The following is a 15,750-nucleotide window of genomic DNA, read 5'->3' as shown; positions in this document are numbered from 1 at the left end:
ATATCATACAATTGATCAGATTTGTAATTTAAAAGTGAATCCTGTTATTATAAATTGTGAAAAACATCGTTTTCATTTCAAATAATTTTAACACTATGGTGATCACAAATAAAATGAACTTATAGTTATATAGATTGATTTCAAGCAGTAAGGTAGGGCTAATAATTTAGAGGGATGGATCTTAAGCTCTGAAGAGGGTAATGTATCTTCAGACATATTTTTAAATGCCTTAAATAAAAACTATACATCGACAACAAATAATATTACTTTAGAAAAGAACATCTACAATGGAGTGCCAAAAATTATAGCTCCACAGCTGTCATTAAAAGATCCATCATCTATATAATGCGGCTTTAATAAAACCAAAAAAATCATTCAAGTTAATGAGTACTATGTTTGAAGCTTACCCTACCCAGTTAGTCTATAACTACGAGATTATAAATCTGCAATGGTTGTTCAAATCAAAGATCACCATCACAATTGACTCACAAAATTGTATTTGTAAAGATTAATGAAATATTCGTTAATCCAGATTTTTAATTTATATATATATATATATATATATATATATATATATATATATATATATATATATATATATTACTTACTCTATATGATGCACAACTACTATGAGTCTTTGTCTTTGAACACTGTATCGAAGAGTGAGCTTGATTTTCGCTGATGACAATATATCAGACCTGAAAAAATCAAATAAAAAATTTATTAAAATTATGACCAGATTAATAATTATAAGTTTTTGAATCAATGAAATTTAAAAGAGCATGTGTTGAAGAAAATATTGTTATTTTCAGAAATTAAAATTATTCTTCTTCACAAAGAACGTAGTTCTCATATGTAGTCTTGAACTTTTCTGTCTCGTTGATGATCTTATAATTATACGTTCCTATATATTTATAATATACGGTGTAAAAAATAATATATTTTTTGGTTTTAACCATTTAAAAAGCAGTGGTTTTAATATCAGTGACAAAAACTTTCAAAGAACTTTCAGACAGTTTAGCAGGTGACTTTTAGATTAAACTTTTACATGTGGTGGACAAGACACAAATGAAGGAAAAATAGCTACCACACGAGCTGACTGATGGTATTTCGAATTGTTTCAACATTGCGTTTTTATTGTTTTGCAGGCAAATTAGAAGGATTTCCTGTGGTGTATTGTAACTGGCGATAAAAATTAAATATACTTCGATAAACTTAATACGATATATCTTAAGTAATGTATTACCACCTACAAAAATCAAGTGAAACTGTAACTGTAAATATCTACCGACGTTAATTAAAAAAACTGAACTTTGTGAACCTGCTGCAGTAGGAACAGGAAATTCTATCACGTACAAAGCACCTATTAGACATAACACGTTCTGATTACTTCTCAAATCAGCATGGCTTGGCTTGCACACGGTTTCGAAATATTGAGGAAGAGTGAAGGAGGATCGATGATTAGACGGTTAGATTAGATGGTTGCGTTATCAAAAATATGGAAAGAGTTGTAGAAAATGATGGAAAGTACTTTGGTTAATATATATTATAAATTTTTTTTTCAAAAAATACATTTTCAAGCGAAAGAATGATCACAATAAATACAAGCACCTAATATTACGAAGAAAAAATATATTAACTGACATTTTCATCAAACAGAAATATTGAAAAACATGTTAATTGAAATCCAGATTCTATCAGATAAATTACGGAACTATTTTTCTCATATTTGAATATTCAACACTCGACAATCGACCAAGTGCCCAGAATAACAGCTGTTGTTGAAGGCCTTCAAAGAAAAGAAATACTGACCTGCAATTTTCCTGGACGTTTGACAAGATTTAGACCGGGTGTGACATTTGGGATGAATCTATAAATTGAGCAAATTGTAATCGCGGAATTACTGTCGACAGTTGGAATCATATATTTTCAAAAGAAAATTTAGTCTCACATGAAGAGACATTCTCAACGCTTATTTCGGCTAGAGTTCAACAGGATAGTGTCTTGGGACTACTCCTATATTTGCTCTAAATTTGTTGTTGGGGTATCAATTCCAACAACAAAAGAAACAATACTTGGAAAATTTACCGACAACACAGTTGTCACGACAAAAGATGTGTCTCTATATAAGGCTGTAGAAAAAGTACAAATGAACTAGAGACTTAAAATATAGCTTAATAGCTCCAAAGTTGCGGCGAAATGACAAAAACTTAATTATATCACTTGACGGAAGCCCTATTCCTCAAACAGAATAAGCTAAATACCTTGGAATATATTTGGATGGTAGGTTAAATTAAAAACATCATGTTACAAAAAAGCAGAGCAAATTAGATTCAAAGTCAAGAAGCGGTACTGATTAGTCGAAAGAAACTCCCAACTTGACCTAAAATCAAACATATTGGTTTATCAGTCAATCATAAAGCCAATTTGGACCTATGAGGTGCAAATATGGGGTTGCACTAAAACATTAAACTAACTAGTAATCCAACTCACCAAAAAAAATTTTTACTCTATTCGCTACGTAATCAACAAAGAGTTGCACGATGACCTCGAAATCAAATGGCTACAGGAAGTGATCCAAGAGTTCGTCTTGAAACATGAAATAATGTTGCTAAATCGTAGCAACGTGGAAGCAATACAGATAGTGGACAATACGCAGGAAATCAGAAGCTATTCAAACTACACGAACTTGTTCAGTATATGAGTGTATTCCTAAATTTAGCTTAAGTAGATTCGTTTTATTTTAATTTGGTAAATGCGAGGGCCACTATTTATATTTCGGGAGTTGGCAACACTGACGGTTCCATGGTAAAGTTTGACATTTTTGACGATATACGTACTCTTGTCGCACAAACGCTATTTGTTTATTTTATATTTAGTTGAAAGTTTCGTCTCGGCAAAAAATGGAACTGAATCATGAACATTTTCGTGATTTTTTACGATTTTCTACATGGATTATCACAACAAGAGTGCATCAATCAACTTAATTTAACTTTTGGCGATGAAGCACCATCAAAAATCGATAGACGGTAACTATCGCTGGTTTAGTGAATTCAATCGTGGTCGTAGTTCGCTGTCCGACGAGTTTCGTGAAGGTCGTCCAAAATCGGATGTTGTTCGAGAAAACATCGATGCTGTGTGCGAAATGATTAAGCAAGATCGTCATGTCATCTATTGTGAGATTGAGGCATCCCTAAGCATTAGTTCCACCAGCATATATGCGATTTTAGATGAACACTTAGCTGTGCGAAAGTTATGTTCGCGTTGGATCCCACACAATTTGACAATCGTTCAAAAAAAAAGGCTCTTGTCGATTGGTGCAAAGAAATGCTTAAGAAATTTAATCGCGGTACTTCGAAAGACGTGTATAAAATCGTGATAGGCGACGAACCATGGATATATTCGTATGAGCCCGAAAGTAAGCAGCAGTCGACTGTATGGGTGTTCCAAGATAAACCAAATCTAACAAAAGTTGTTCGCGCATGAAGCACTTCAAAGAAAATGGTGGCCTGTTACTTTGGGAAAACTGGTCATATTGCAACGGTGCCTCTAGAGGATCGTAAAACAGTAAATTTTGATTGGTACACAACCATTTGTTTGCAAGAAGTCTTCGGTGAAATAAGGAAAACAAAGAAGAGATAGACTATCTGAGCCCTCAAAACATCGAATTGATGGGTCATCCGCCGTACAGCACTGATTTGGCACCGAATGACTTCTTTTTGTACCCATCCGTGAAGAATAAACTCCGTGGTCAACGATTTTCATCATCTGGAGAAGCTATTGAAGCATTCAAAAATCATGTTTTGAGGATACTTCATTCGGAATGCAATAAATGCTTTGAAAATTGGTTTAAGCGTATGCAAAAGTGGATCGATCATCGTGGCGAGTACTTTAAAAACAATAAAAATATATTCGCAGCTTAACTGATTGTTTTTTTCCCTATTCCCGAAATATAAATAGTGATCCTCGTAAATACTCGCTATATATATTAATCCCATACTCGCTTTGCTTGTTTATTAATGGAACTATAACAGAACAGTAGTAATAAATTAATTTGTGAATTAAGATTGTACTAAGCTTATCTAATGTAAAAGGTAATTAATAAAAAAAATATATGTATATAACACTGAAATATTACCCATTGATAATCTCCATGTCCAGGTCGATAACTTGTAACCGTGAAACACTCAAAACACGAATAACTATGCCGGCATCAATTTTTATTTTGTGAAACAATAAATGCCTTTACGAGCGTTAGTACAGATAACTAAATTTTTATCTTAAGATTTGATAAAACGATTACCAAGAAATTATGGTCGTCGTCAAACATACATAACATATTTGGTACTATAGATCCTGTTACAGTTCTAACAAGTTTTAAGCTATCGCAGATTAATTTTTAATATATGAAAGTAATCTCTTGATGCTTAAATAATATCATATATAATGAACAACCTTGTAAAATTTTAGTATTTTTATCAATGATGTTTAAGAGAGGACAACTAAATACTAGCTATTAAAAGTGATTATTGCCTAGAAAATAGTTTGCGGTAGGTAGCTATTGATAACATATCATCTTAAACAATCTATAAACAAACATTGACAGTTCTGTAGTTCCTGAAAATATGTCTTTAGCGGTCAACTACCTATCTCTTTGGATTAGTAGTTCAAAAATATACTAAGATGATAATTTATTTTTATCTCATATTATATGAAATATTTCTCTTACGTACGTCTTTATTCCCGGAACAATTCAAATATATTCAAATTTGTCACCACTTCAATGTCCAGTAATTACAATATATTTATACTATATAAATATATTATATTACATTAGTTTAGTATAACGTTTAATTTTTAAAATATATTTATATTACATGTTGAAATCAGTTCGTTGTTTTTATTTTTGATAAAAATTTTTTTATAACTTTTAAACATCCCCTTTAGTTATCACTCCCGAAATTCCCAATCATTTAGATAAGTCATAGAACTTGATCATCTTGTCATCAACCAACACTTTTATATATACTAAAGAGAAATACCGAACTATTCAATTGATTATTGACTGTTGGAAATGGTAGTTAACGATATTAGAAGCACTTCTATAAATGTTTCTTCAATAGTGTGTAAAGGGAAAAACTAACGCTTGATTAATACTTTATTTTATTTATTTATAATTTAAGTCACTTCAACGTCACTACTGCGTTATTTAATGATCGATAATGATCTTTGAAGCATTGCTATACAATATATGTAGGTAGAGCTGAATAAAATACATGCTTTGCTTTAGTTAAAATACAAATTACAAAATACTATCTTGCGTGTATCTAAAATACGAAATGCAAAATAAATTTTAGTCGTGCATTTAAAATATAAAATACAAAATATAGTATTTTAACTAATCCAGCCTGGCCGAAAATTTGACGTCCAGTACTAGTGCAATGTTGCTAACTTTAAAGGTTAATATGATTCAGCGGTCATCATTTTGCTTACGAAACCGAGGGTTGTTTTCCACAGAACGCAGTTATATATTTATGTTGTAAATATATTTATGTGTTTGAAATACTAACTAAAAATTATATTTTTTAGAAGTAATTGAAATGTCGTGTTTTGTATAATTATGTATAATTTGTAATTCAATTGTGTATTTCATTTACAAGTAATTCAAATACTACCAAACGCAATATATGAAAGCAAAATTTCAAGATACACACTTTGATAACTAACTATTCAGTTCAAATATTCTAATAAACTTAATATTGCTAAGTTAAAATATTCAAATATACGTCACGACTCTAAAAGCAGCTAAACAAAAACAAACAAAGGGCTTACATTTTGGAAGCTTCTAATTACTCCAGAAATAAAATAAAGAGAAAATCAGGAAATAACAGGTCAATTGAAAGGTCCCCGGCCCGGCACATAGATAGCGGGATTAGAATTAAATCCATATGTTTTTTAGTTAGCCCTAACCTTCAAAAGATGCGTGTATAAATTTTGTGAGCTGTCGTGTTTGTAATTTATAGCATTTTGTGTGAAGCAACTTTTGTTTTTGTGAAACAAATGGATAAGAAGGAATTTCGCGTGATAAAATATTGCTTTTTGAAGGGAAAAATACATTTGAAGCAAAAACTTGGCTTGATGCCGAGTTTCCGGACAGTGACCCAAGAAAATCAACCATCAAGGATTGGTATGCTAAGTTTAGACGTGGCGAAATGAGCACCTTTGAAATGAGCACATGCATTTCACGCATGAATGAAAAGACGGTGGACGTAGAGGACGCCCGAAAGAGGTTGTTACCGACGAAAACATTTAAAAAATCCACAAAATGATTTTGAATGACCGTAAATTGAAACTGAATGAAATAGCAGACACTGTAAAGTTATCAACTGAACGTGTACATCATATCATTCAGGAATATTTGGATACAAGAAAGCTCTGTGCAAAGTGCTGCCCGAGTTTTTGCATCGACATGTGACAATGGATGAAGCATCGTATCATTCCGAAGTCCAGTCGAAAGTTATCCGGGTGGACTGCACATGATGACCGCAAAAGCGTGGGAAAACGCAACAATCGGCTGGCAAGGTTATGGCGTCTGTGGTTTGGAATGCGCATAGAATAATTTTCATTGACTATCTTGAAAAAGAAGGGACCATAAACAGCGACTATTACATAGTGTTATTGGACCGTTTGAAGGACGAAGTCGTCGAAAAACTGATGAAAAATGATGCTAAAAGTCCGTAAATAGGGCTTCGAATTGCTTCCTCATCCACCGTATTCTCCAGATCTGGCCCCCAATGACTATTTCCTGTTCTCATATCTCAAAAGAATACTCACTGGGAAGAAATGTTCATCGAATGAAGAGGTGATCACCGAAACTGAGGCCTATTCTGAAGCAAAGGACAAATCGTACTACAAAAATGGTAGCGAAAAGTTGGAGGGTCGCTAAATCAGTATATCACGGCGGATATGAAGGGAATTGTGTTGAATAAAAAAAAATAATTTTGCCAAAAAAATATGTTTTACTATGGTAGGCCGGGGATTTTTCAATTAACCTGTTATTCTCGTTGAAACTAGAACTTCTAATTAACTAAAAAGATGTCTGCTGAAATTCGTCGCCTACTGTTGAGAGATGTATTAAAATAATATACAGATTATGATTCTAATAGTTGAGAGAGTACTCCAAAAATTCAATAAGAGAGATATTAGTACCGATAACGTCCGATTATATGTTGCAAAATTTGTAAAAATCTATATAGCAACTTATTTCAATATTCACCGACATTCTTTCTTTTCATTCTCTTATAATTCCATATATATTTGTCTCAACAAAATACCCATTTCTGATGAATATATTATCTCAAAAGCCGTGTCCCAGAAAGATCATTAAAATATATTGATAATATTTAAGATAATAGTTACATTTGTCATAATAGTTTTGAATGTATAACAGCAAACTTAAAATTAATTTAAAGGTTTTAATAATTCTAATTTGCTGATAAATCTTAATGCGCAATAATTATCACTATTAATAAATAAGAAACAAATATTTCAAAAACCCAATCAGTTATTAATCGCATTTCAGTTAAGAATCATTGTATTAACACGCACTTAAACATTTATAATTTCGGCGAAATATTTTATAAAGCAGTATTATTAAAATTAATCTCTAAAATTATAATAACATATGAAACTTATCTTACTTGACACTATCTGTATCGCTGCTGTCACTCGATGTCGACGAGCTTGATGAGATGGTTGAATGTTCCGACAAATCGTTTACCAATGATTCGTCACCAGTAATCTTCTCGGCTACAATTAAAAGCTTTTTAGAAATAGTCCAGTCCAAGGCAACATAATTTTCAATGAATCGGTATCCTTGTGTAATATATAATGAATCGATAACGTACCTAGAGAAAATCCTGGTTTGGTACCATCAGATTCTTGACTTTCGGTATCCAAAAATGAATCATTTTTCAATATCTGAAATGAAAAAAAAAATATATATCATTATATTTGTAACATTCATAAACAGTTTTATGTAAATGTTCAGAAAAGGTCAATATTTCAGATATTTTGGTAGTATACCATGAATTTCGTCATTTGGGGGAGGGGGGTTTGGTTAAATTGAAGGAAACGCTGAGATTTCAAAGGAACCTATAAAGTTTTCAGATACATTTTATCTAAAATAATCAGATAGTTGTGTATAATGTTATTACTGAGCTGATGTGACGGAAAATCGGACGTCATTCAGTACAAACGCCATTCAGTTTATTTTAAGCACATATTATAAGTTGTACTTAAGATCTCATAGAAATATTATTTCCATCAATTTTTATGGTGTAATGTTAACTCTAAATTGGAGGTCGCAGGTTCGATTCCTGACGCGGACAATTTTTTTTTCTAGTTTAATTGAAAGATTTGTCAAATCACCTAGGCTAGGTACTGGACCCCGGGGTCTGGAACCGCCCTTTATTTTCAATCGTTGTTTCTTTATCCCGAATTTTCCTACCGGCTGCACCTTTAGTTGGCCTACTAATTCTGATATTAAATAAAATAAATGCGTAATTTAATGAGTAAACATCTATCACTAAAAAGAGAATAATCAATACACTATCTCAATACATTTCAATGTCTTTTTTCCTTCCAGAAAATAGGCTTCTTCAAGGCTCTCAAGATAAGTATTTCTATCAGCCATCTTTTCAGTTCAATTTATGTATTTTTGCCATGGTGACACACTTGCGTGTATTGTCTTGATGAACAACATTTTCTCGCCAAATGGGGTCGTTTCTGATTCAAATTAATATCATCATCATCATCATCAGTCTATAGCCGGCACATGGAGAAATGTCTACTTTTCAACAGGTGCCGAAGGGCTTTGAACAATCCTCACTAAATCTCTTTATAATTGGCTTTTGACCGCACCTGTTCTGGCTTTGCACAACTAGACTCTTATTTTTCAGATGGCTTAGTTTCTTTTCTGACAAAAGTTCGATTTAGCTACCGTTTGAACATCGTCTAATATCATTACAAGGATTTTCTTGAGGATGTTCAGCGTCATTTGTGCTGGTACGACTGGAACACCACGAGCCAAGAACAAAACCACTTCTTAACAAATGAAATTGATGTAGCAGAGTCCCTATAATATTTAGCAAGCCTTTCCCTAGTTTCAATAAAGTTTTTTACATCAAGATTCTGAATAGGAAGGTATATTCTTTACATTTCAGGCCGATCAGTTGATTATGGACCCAAATATGAAGATCATTGCTTAACCAACATGCAATTCTTAATTGTAATTTTAATAGTAAGTATTTCATTAAACTCTATACCGATAATTGAATTTGACTCCCAATTGGTTTTATTACCGATGTTATGATTTGTAAAATGTTACTAATTAATTCCAATATAGCTGCCAATCAGAATACATTAACAACCATATTGAGAAAGTAAATATAGAACAAATAAGTTAATTTAAATAAATGATAATAAAAATTTAGAGGTAAAGGAAGCCAGGAGAAGGAAATTAATATTAATTAATTAAAAAATTAAAATATAATTAAATTATTAATTTTATTATTTAAATCAATTTTATGTTTTAAAAAAAGATCGTAAAATTATCATCAGGCTGGTACCATCAGATTCAAAATATTTTTTATTAATAACACAGATATTTTTAAAATGAATTAAATATATAAATAATCTAAAAATGAGTATCGGGTTTCAGTTAATTGAAATGAAAAATCATTTAATATGAAAGTTCATTTAAACATATGATAATAGAAGTTAGAGGTAAACCACGAGAAAGAAATTAATAACGGAATTGGAAAAACTTCAAGATTTATTAGCCAAAAAGAGATATCAAACAAAATGAAAATGGAATTATACAAAACTGTATATATACAAATTGCAATGTCGGCAGTAAGGTCTGAGCACTACCACAAAAAAAACAAAACTCATGTGGTTGAAATTAAATATCTTAAGTGAGTGAAAAAGTGAAAAAAGTAACGAAGATAGACGAATTCAATATAACTTTTCTTTGAAATGTGTGGTCTAAGGAAGGACTTGGGCAGAAGCTTACAGTTGAGAGAGGACGGCTACCAAAGGCGGATTAGTTTCTAAGCCATAGATTACTGGAATCTGGAGTAATCCAAACTTGTGAAACCATTACGTAGAGGGATACCAAGAAAAGTTTAGTAGAAACACTGCCAAGGCAAACTGGCAGACAAAAGTATAATTGATACTCAAAAAGCAAACATTATTTTGACTTTTCTTGAGCCGTTCTGTATTAAAATAGATATATTTGTTCACTCAATCAATATAGATTATTTCAGAAATTAACTTGTTTAAATAATATTTACTTTACATTTATACATCATATTATACATTATCACCCATATTTTACATAACATCGAATAAGCTCTGGCGCTCAAATGAGAAAACGAATTCTGAAGTTGAATAATATTTTGAAAGCGAAGACAAGTTGTTAGAAAAAGAATAGACAAGATATAATAAATTAAAGGAGCACTAAGAATGAATCACTTCCAATTGACAAATAAAGTTGAATTTTGCCTAAAATGTGTTTTATTATTTGCCCTTAGGACTTAATAAACTAATATACTTTCATAATAATTGAATAATAAACACTTTTCTAGAATAGAAATAAATGGTAATCTGAAGGTGATTTTCAACTGAAGCAACAGAAGACCTGATATTGTTACTTTGTAAAATTAATTATATTTTCAATCAATTTTCCTTATATTGAAGATAAATCTTAGTCAATTGCTTATGTTCTTAAACCTGTTAAATACAGGGGCAATCAAACGTAGTCAATAATTGTATATAGAACGTAACAATCCAAACTATTATAGAAACTTACCCTTAAATTCATCGATAAATTAATTTCACTATCAGTGTCACAACGGGATAATCTGAATGACTTCTTCTCGAAGGTATAATCTTCTTCATTAAAAAGCTCATTGATGCTGTAAATAAGAGTACCTGAAACAATGAAACTATTTTGTTAGTGTTTATTTAAAGCTTCATTCAGTTGAACCTATAACTGTTTCTTCCTTTTCATTGAAAACGGTAAATATCACATAATCGTCTTCGGGATTCGGCACCAAAAACGTAAAACCCTCTTCCCAAACTGGATCTCGAGGCTTCTTAAAAGTTTTTGTTGTTTTCTCTTGTTTTCCTACTTCAACTTGGACGTACGTATAAAGTTTTTCAGTTTCTTTGGATGGCTGAAACATCATATTATGAAAATAAGCTCAATAAGAGTTCTTTATAAAGTATTTTACCGCGAGATTTGTGATTGAATCTACAAATACGGTTAATACTGCTGAATGTAGAGTCTGTAATGCTTTCAGTTGCTTGTTTTCAGTCAACATCTGGAAATAAATTTAGTCTTAACAAACGTTATTATTACATAAAAAGAGGCTCTTATTATTGTTATTTTCATTTCGAATCAGGGAGTATAAACCTCAGGTATTTAATCTAATAGTTTTTAACGAATGCATTGTATACTGAATTTAAAAACTGAATATTAGGTAAATTTTTTCACCGTAAAAAGGCTTCTGTTGAGAAAAATATATTAATAATTTGATTAATAAACTTCCAATCATATTTTAATTTAACAATTTTATTTCTAGCGACAAGGCGATATCTTATCGAAAGAAGTTAAGTCAAGCAGTCAAGCAATGCTGCATCGATCTGGACAAGTAGTCAGAACACGGCAGAGGTCAGAAGGGCTTATGTCTAGTAAGTACTCTCTATTTCTGAGATTTTTTTGCAACAATACGTCGTTCAATTCGTTCAATTAACACCGGTAGACATCTGCATTAACATTTTTTTTCATTTTAGCAACTCGTAATATGCTACACCTACTGGTATGTACAGCAAGGCTTTATGACCAAGAATATTTCCCTTCAAGATCGATTTGGATGGCTCTTCTAGACTAACCCATTAATTTTTGTTCTTGGAAATGTCGTAATAGGTCCACTTTTTATCAGAAGTCATAATATGTCGCAAAAAACTCTTTTTGCTTGAAAATCAATGAAATAGTGATGGTGAAAAGGTTTCGACAAGTATTTGGACTGCCTGAAGGTTCTATATAGTTTCGCAATTCATTATCCTCTATTTTTTTTGACCCAGTCTACTGAATAACCGCATAATTCTAAACGCAAAACTGTTATTGTATGTAGAGAAATATCATATAGAAACAAGATAGACAAGTTTTTGTAATCTACATTCGATGAACAAAGAATGTTAGTTTCGCCATGTAAGAAAGAAAGTTTAGAATTGGTAACTGCAATATTGATAAGAATTAAGATCCAAGAGTACTTTGCTATTATTATTTTAGTACTTCATTGACTTTTATGAATCAAAAAAAAATTGTAAAATTCTCATTACAGGATGGGCTAGTAGTTTATAATAACAAACAAGAGAAATTGAAAGGTAAAAAAGAAAGGTTCTAATAATTTTTTTATTATTAGCACCAGATAATTTTAAAATTTACTAAATATATAAGTAATCTAAAAATGAGTATCTGATTTCGGTTATTTGAGATGAAATATGTATTAAAATTAAATACCATACTTAATATACTATCTATATGACATATCAAATATTACCCAAAATTAGTTGTTAAAATGATAAGATAACATTAATCAATTATAATAATACCGAAAGCAAATTGCATTCAAATCTGAATAGAAAAATTACCTGTTGTAGGTCCTGAATATTCGACGTAAATGACAACCATGTGCCTCGCATCTGAATTTCTCCATGCTTAACACATTCTAACGTAATCCACTAAAAATAAAGAAGTGAGTCATTCCAAAATACATGTAATCTACTTTTTATCATTAAAAAAAGTTAAAAAAAACTGTAACGCTAATAAAAATCGGTATACATGTACACACGGTTTTGATATCAATATGATAGTCACGCTAGTTGCTTAAAATTCCAATATATTTCATAAATGGGTAAATATAATTTTGAAATAACCACTTTCATATTATATTTGCACATATGAAGATCAATAAAAAGCATAATATAATTAACAACTTACCATGTTTGCATTTTGTTTACTCAATATCTCAGTTAACTGAACTTTTGCTCTAAAATGATAATAAATATAAATATGCTTAGAATAAATTATCTTCATACAAGTATCCTATAATTGTCTAAGGAGATATTCTGGTCTAGAATTTTGAAAAAATCAATTTTCTATAACTAATACATATAAATAAAACCAGTTAGTATATAAAAGAATATATGGTATTAACCATATATATTACATATAACATCAGAAAAACGACACATTATTCTAAATTTATTACTTAGGACTTTCATCGAAAACAAATAACGAGATACGGAAAATTGAACATTTTAATGAAGTTCGAGTAGTTGAATAGTTGTTGAATTGTTGAGCTTCTGCTGTTTCTAAAGAAACCAAAACAGGTCGAATAACTGAAAGATATTTTTAAAGAAAGAAACTACTAATTTTGTAGTAACAGAATACCCAATGTAAGTAAACGTTACTATTATACACCATTATTTTCATGGCTTTCAACTCTTGAAACATTTTCTAATCTATGGACACACTATCTCAAATTTTACTTTTTAATGATTTACTTGATATTTAGATAATTTTTTTTATTTCCGATAAGTGCTCGTCTTTCGCGACTAGACAAGAGAACAACATGTCAATGCATATGTATGGGTATATCAACAAACAAGAAGTACGGGTACAATTCAAACGACGAATTATACGAGAGTCCGATTATAGATTCTGGATTCTTTAAAAAATACCGAACGATCAAGAAAAAAGACTAGAACTAGAACACATCTTTTTATAATTCTACTTCACCCGACTGTAAATAATATTTTTTGTGTTCTTGAAATCTCGATAAATATGTTCTAAAAAAATGGATAGTAAAGATGTTTTTTTAATTTTTCATCCTATTCGGAAAAACTCTCTAAAATTTAGCGCTCTAGATCAGACTACCACCAAAAACTCTACTTACTTTCCTAAAGGTTCATCTTCTTGTATCGTGTCATAATCCCATAAGCTGATGAACAAAAATACTCCTTTTATCTCTTCCACGACGAACTAAAATTATAATACATTAATTTAATATATATTTGTAATTATTATTGTACTTAATAAGAGACTGAGATAAATTTAATTTAGTCCCTATTAATTCAGGCACCGTATCACTAAATAAGTTGGGACATTGAAATTGGTTAAAACGATAGAACACCTCTCTTACTGTCGCGATAACTGCGATTTCGAATCCCGCAGTGTATGGATGTACTTTATGTTTGTGATTGTAATTACAGATATGTTTAGGCAATAGTGTATGTAGGTGTTTTCTAGTTATTAAAAAGATAACTTTAAAACACAATTTTAAGAAGCTTGAACTTCTAGAAGTTCTTTTATTACATTAACTGAATTCAGGGCTTAAATGACGTGTCGTGTTAGCTGAAGTTTTGAGATTCAGAGAGCTTAGTCTGGTATTCGCTGACAATGCAACAAAAGATACTAAAATTCAGATAAAGAATTGAAAGAATGTTTTAAGTCATTTCGTTACTATGGATATGGAAGACTTGAATACAAGCATGGTGCTAAATCAAAACGAAATTCTAGTATATAATGCCAACATAGTACTTCCACTCTAAATACAGTTAAGGCCTAGATATTAACCAAGAAGATGATGCTTCAGATGCAAAAGCAACTATAGTCTATCCATAGAAGTTATGAAGATACGTCATCAAGATGTTTAATGTATTGTATGCGACAATTTGTAAATTCGTTTTAGAGTCAAAATATTTTTTCTCATTTCATTCTAGTTTCATAGAGAGAAAAAACCAGATACTAACACGTCAGTTTGGGTTTATTAAAAAGCATTCACCAATTGACCAGGTCCACAGAATAACAACAGATGTTATTGAAAAAGCCTATTACTTTCGTAGGCTTTTTCAATAACATCTGTTGTTATTATATTAAGTATGCTCAGATATATTCTTAGATGTAGTACAAGCCTTCGATAAGGTTTGGCATGAACGCCTTGTTCATACACTACATAAAATGCTATCAAAACAACACATCCAACTATTAAAATGATACCTTACAACCAGAATATTTAGAGTCTAACAAGAAAAAGCTTACTCTACAATAAAAGAAGCTAAAGCAGGTGTACCACAAGCAAGTGTACTGGGACCAATGCTTTATCTACTCTACACTTCTGATATACCACAAATGAAGAATATTACGATGGCTACATTTTCTGATGATACTGTGATTATAGCTGTCGTAGACAATAGTGAAGAAGCCTTACGAAAATTACAACAGGCAAGTGACAATATAAATAATTGGACACTTGGAATATAAGAATTAATGAAAGTAAATATCTATATGTATGGTTCACCTATAAACAGACCGTACAAGCACCAGTTAATATATAATTAAACATTAAATAATACTATCATTCCATATAGCAACAACGCTAAATATCACCGAATGAATCTTGATGCAAAACTTCGCTGGAAGGAACATATAAAGAAGAAAAGAAAAGAACTGCAATTCAAATATAAGAAAATGTACTGGCTAATTGGAAGAAAATCACAATTATCAGTACATAATAAATTGCTATTATATAAGCAAATACTGAAACCTATATGGACATACGAAGTTCAATTATGGGGATGTTCTGCAAAGAGTAACATAAATAAAATACATATAAAAAT

The 15,750-nt window shown here is 30.9% G+C and overlaps 1 protein-coding gene and 1 long non-coding RNA gene across 6 annotated transcripts in view; one reads left to right on the top strand and one right to left on the bottom strand.

Moving 5' to 3' along the window:
• Positions 1–15,750, bottom strand: part of LOC143192972 (extended synaptotagmin-2) — a 35,820-nt gene that overhangs the window by 8,210 nt on the left and 11,860 nt on the right. For all 3 annotated transcript variants that reach the window (XM_076398859.1, XM_076398861.1, XM_076398860.1), the window contains 9 exons: positions 14,028–14,113; positions 13,070–13,118; positions 12,721–12,810; positions 11,298–11,387; positions 11,051–11,240; positions 10,874–10,995; positions 7,908–7,980; positions 7,701–7,809; positions 609–698 (listed from right to left, as the gene is read on the bottom strand). In XM_076398859.1, coding sequence (XP_076254974.1) covers positions 609–698; positions 7,701–7,809; positions 7,908–7,980; positions 10,874–10,995; positions 11,051–11,240; positions 11,298–11,387; positions 12,721–12,810; positions 13,070–13,118; positions 14,028–14,113 — 899 coding nt within the window. The remainder of the gene's footprint in view (positions 1–608; positions 699–7,700; positions 7,810–7,907; positions 7,981–10,873; positions 10,996–11,050; positions 11,241–11,297; positions 11,388–12,720; positions 12,811–13,069; positions 13,119–14,027; positions 14,114–15,750) is intronic.
• LOC143192978 (uncharacterized) overlaps positions 1–15,750 on the top strand; it is a 27,617-nt gene extending 11,867 nt beyond the window's left edge. Inside the window, exons 3-4 of one of the 3 annotated variants that reach the window (XR_013004915.1) lie at positions 11,649–11,757; positions 11,860–15,750. This is a non-coding gene — a long non-coding RNA (uncharacterized LOC143192978). The remainder of the gene's footprint in view (positions 1–11,648; positions 11,758–11,859) is intronic. The other 2 variants (XR_013004916.1, XR_013004917.1) reach the window with 2 other exon arrangements.

The sequence above is a fragment of the Rhynchophorus ferrugineus genome, unplaced genomic scaffold (assembly GCF_030347505.1).
Source record: "Rhynchophorus ferrugineus isolate W39M unplaced genomic scaffold, kcgeb_rfMv2 rfM3, whole genome shotgun sequence".
Taxonomy (NCBI): domain Eukaryota; kingdom Metazoa; phylum Arthropoda; class Insecta; order Coleoptera; family Curculionidae; genus Rhynchophorus; species Rhynchophorus ferrugineus.
This window is presented reverse-complemented; position numbering and strand designations above follow the sequence as displayed.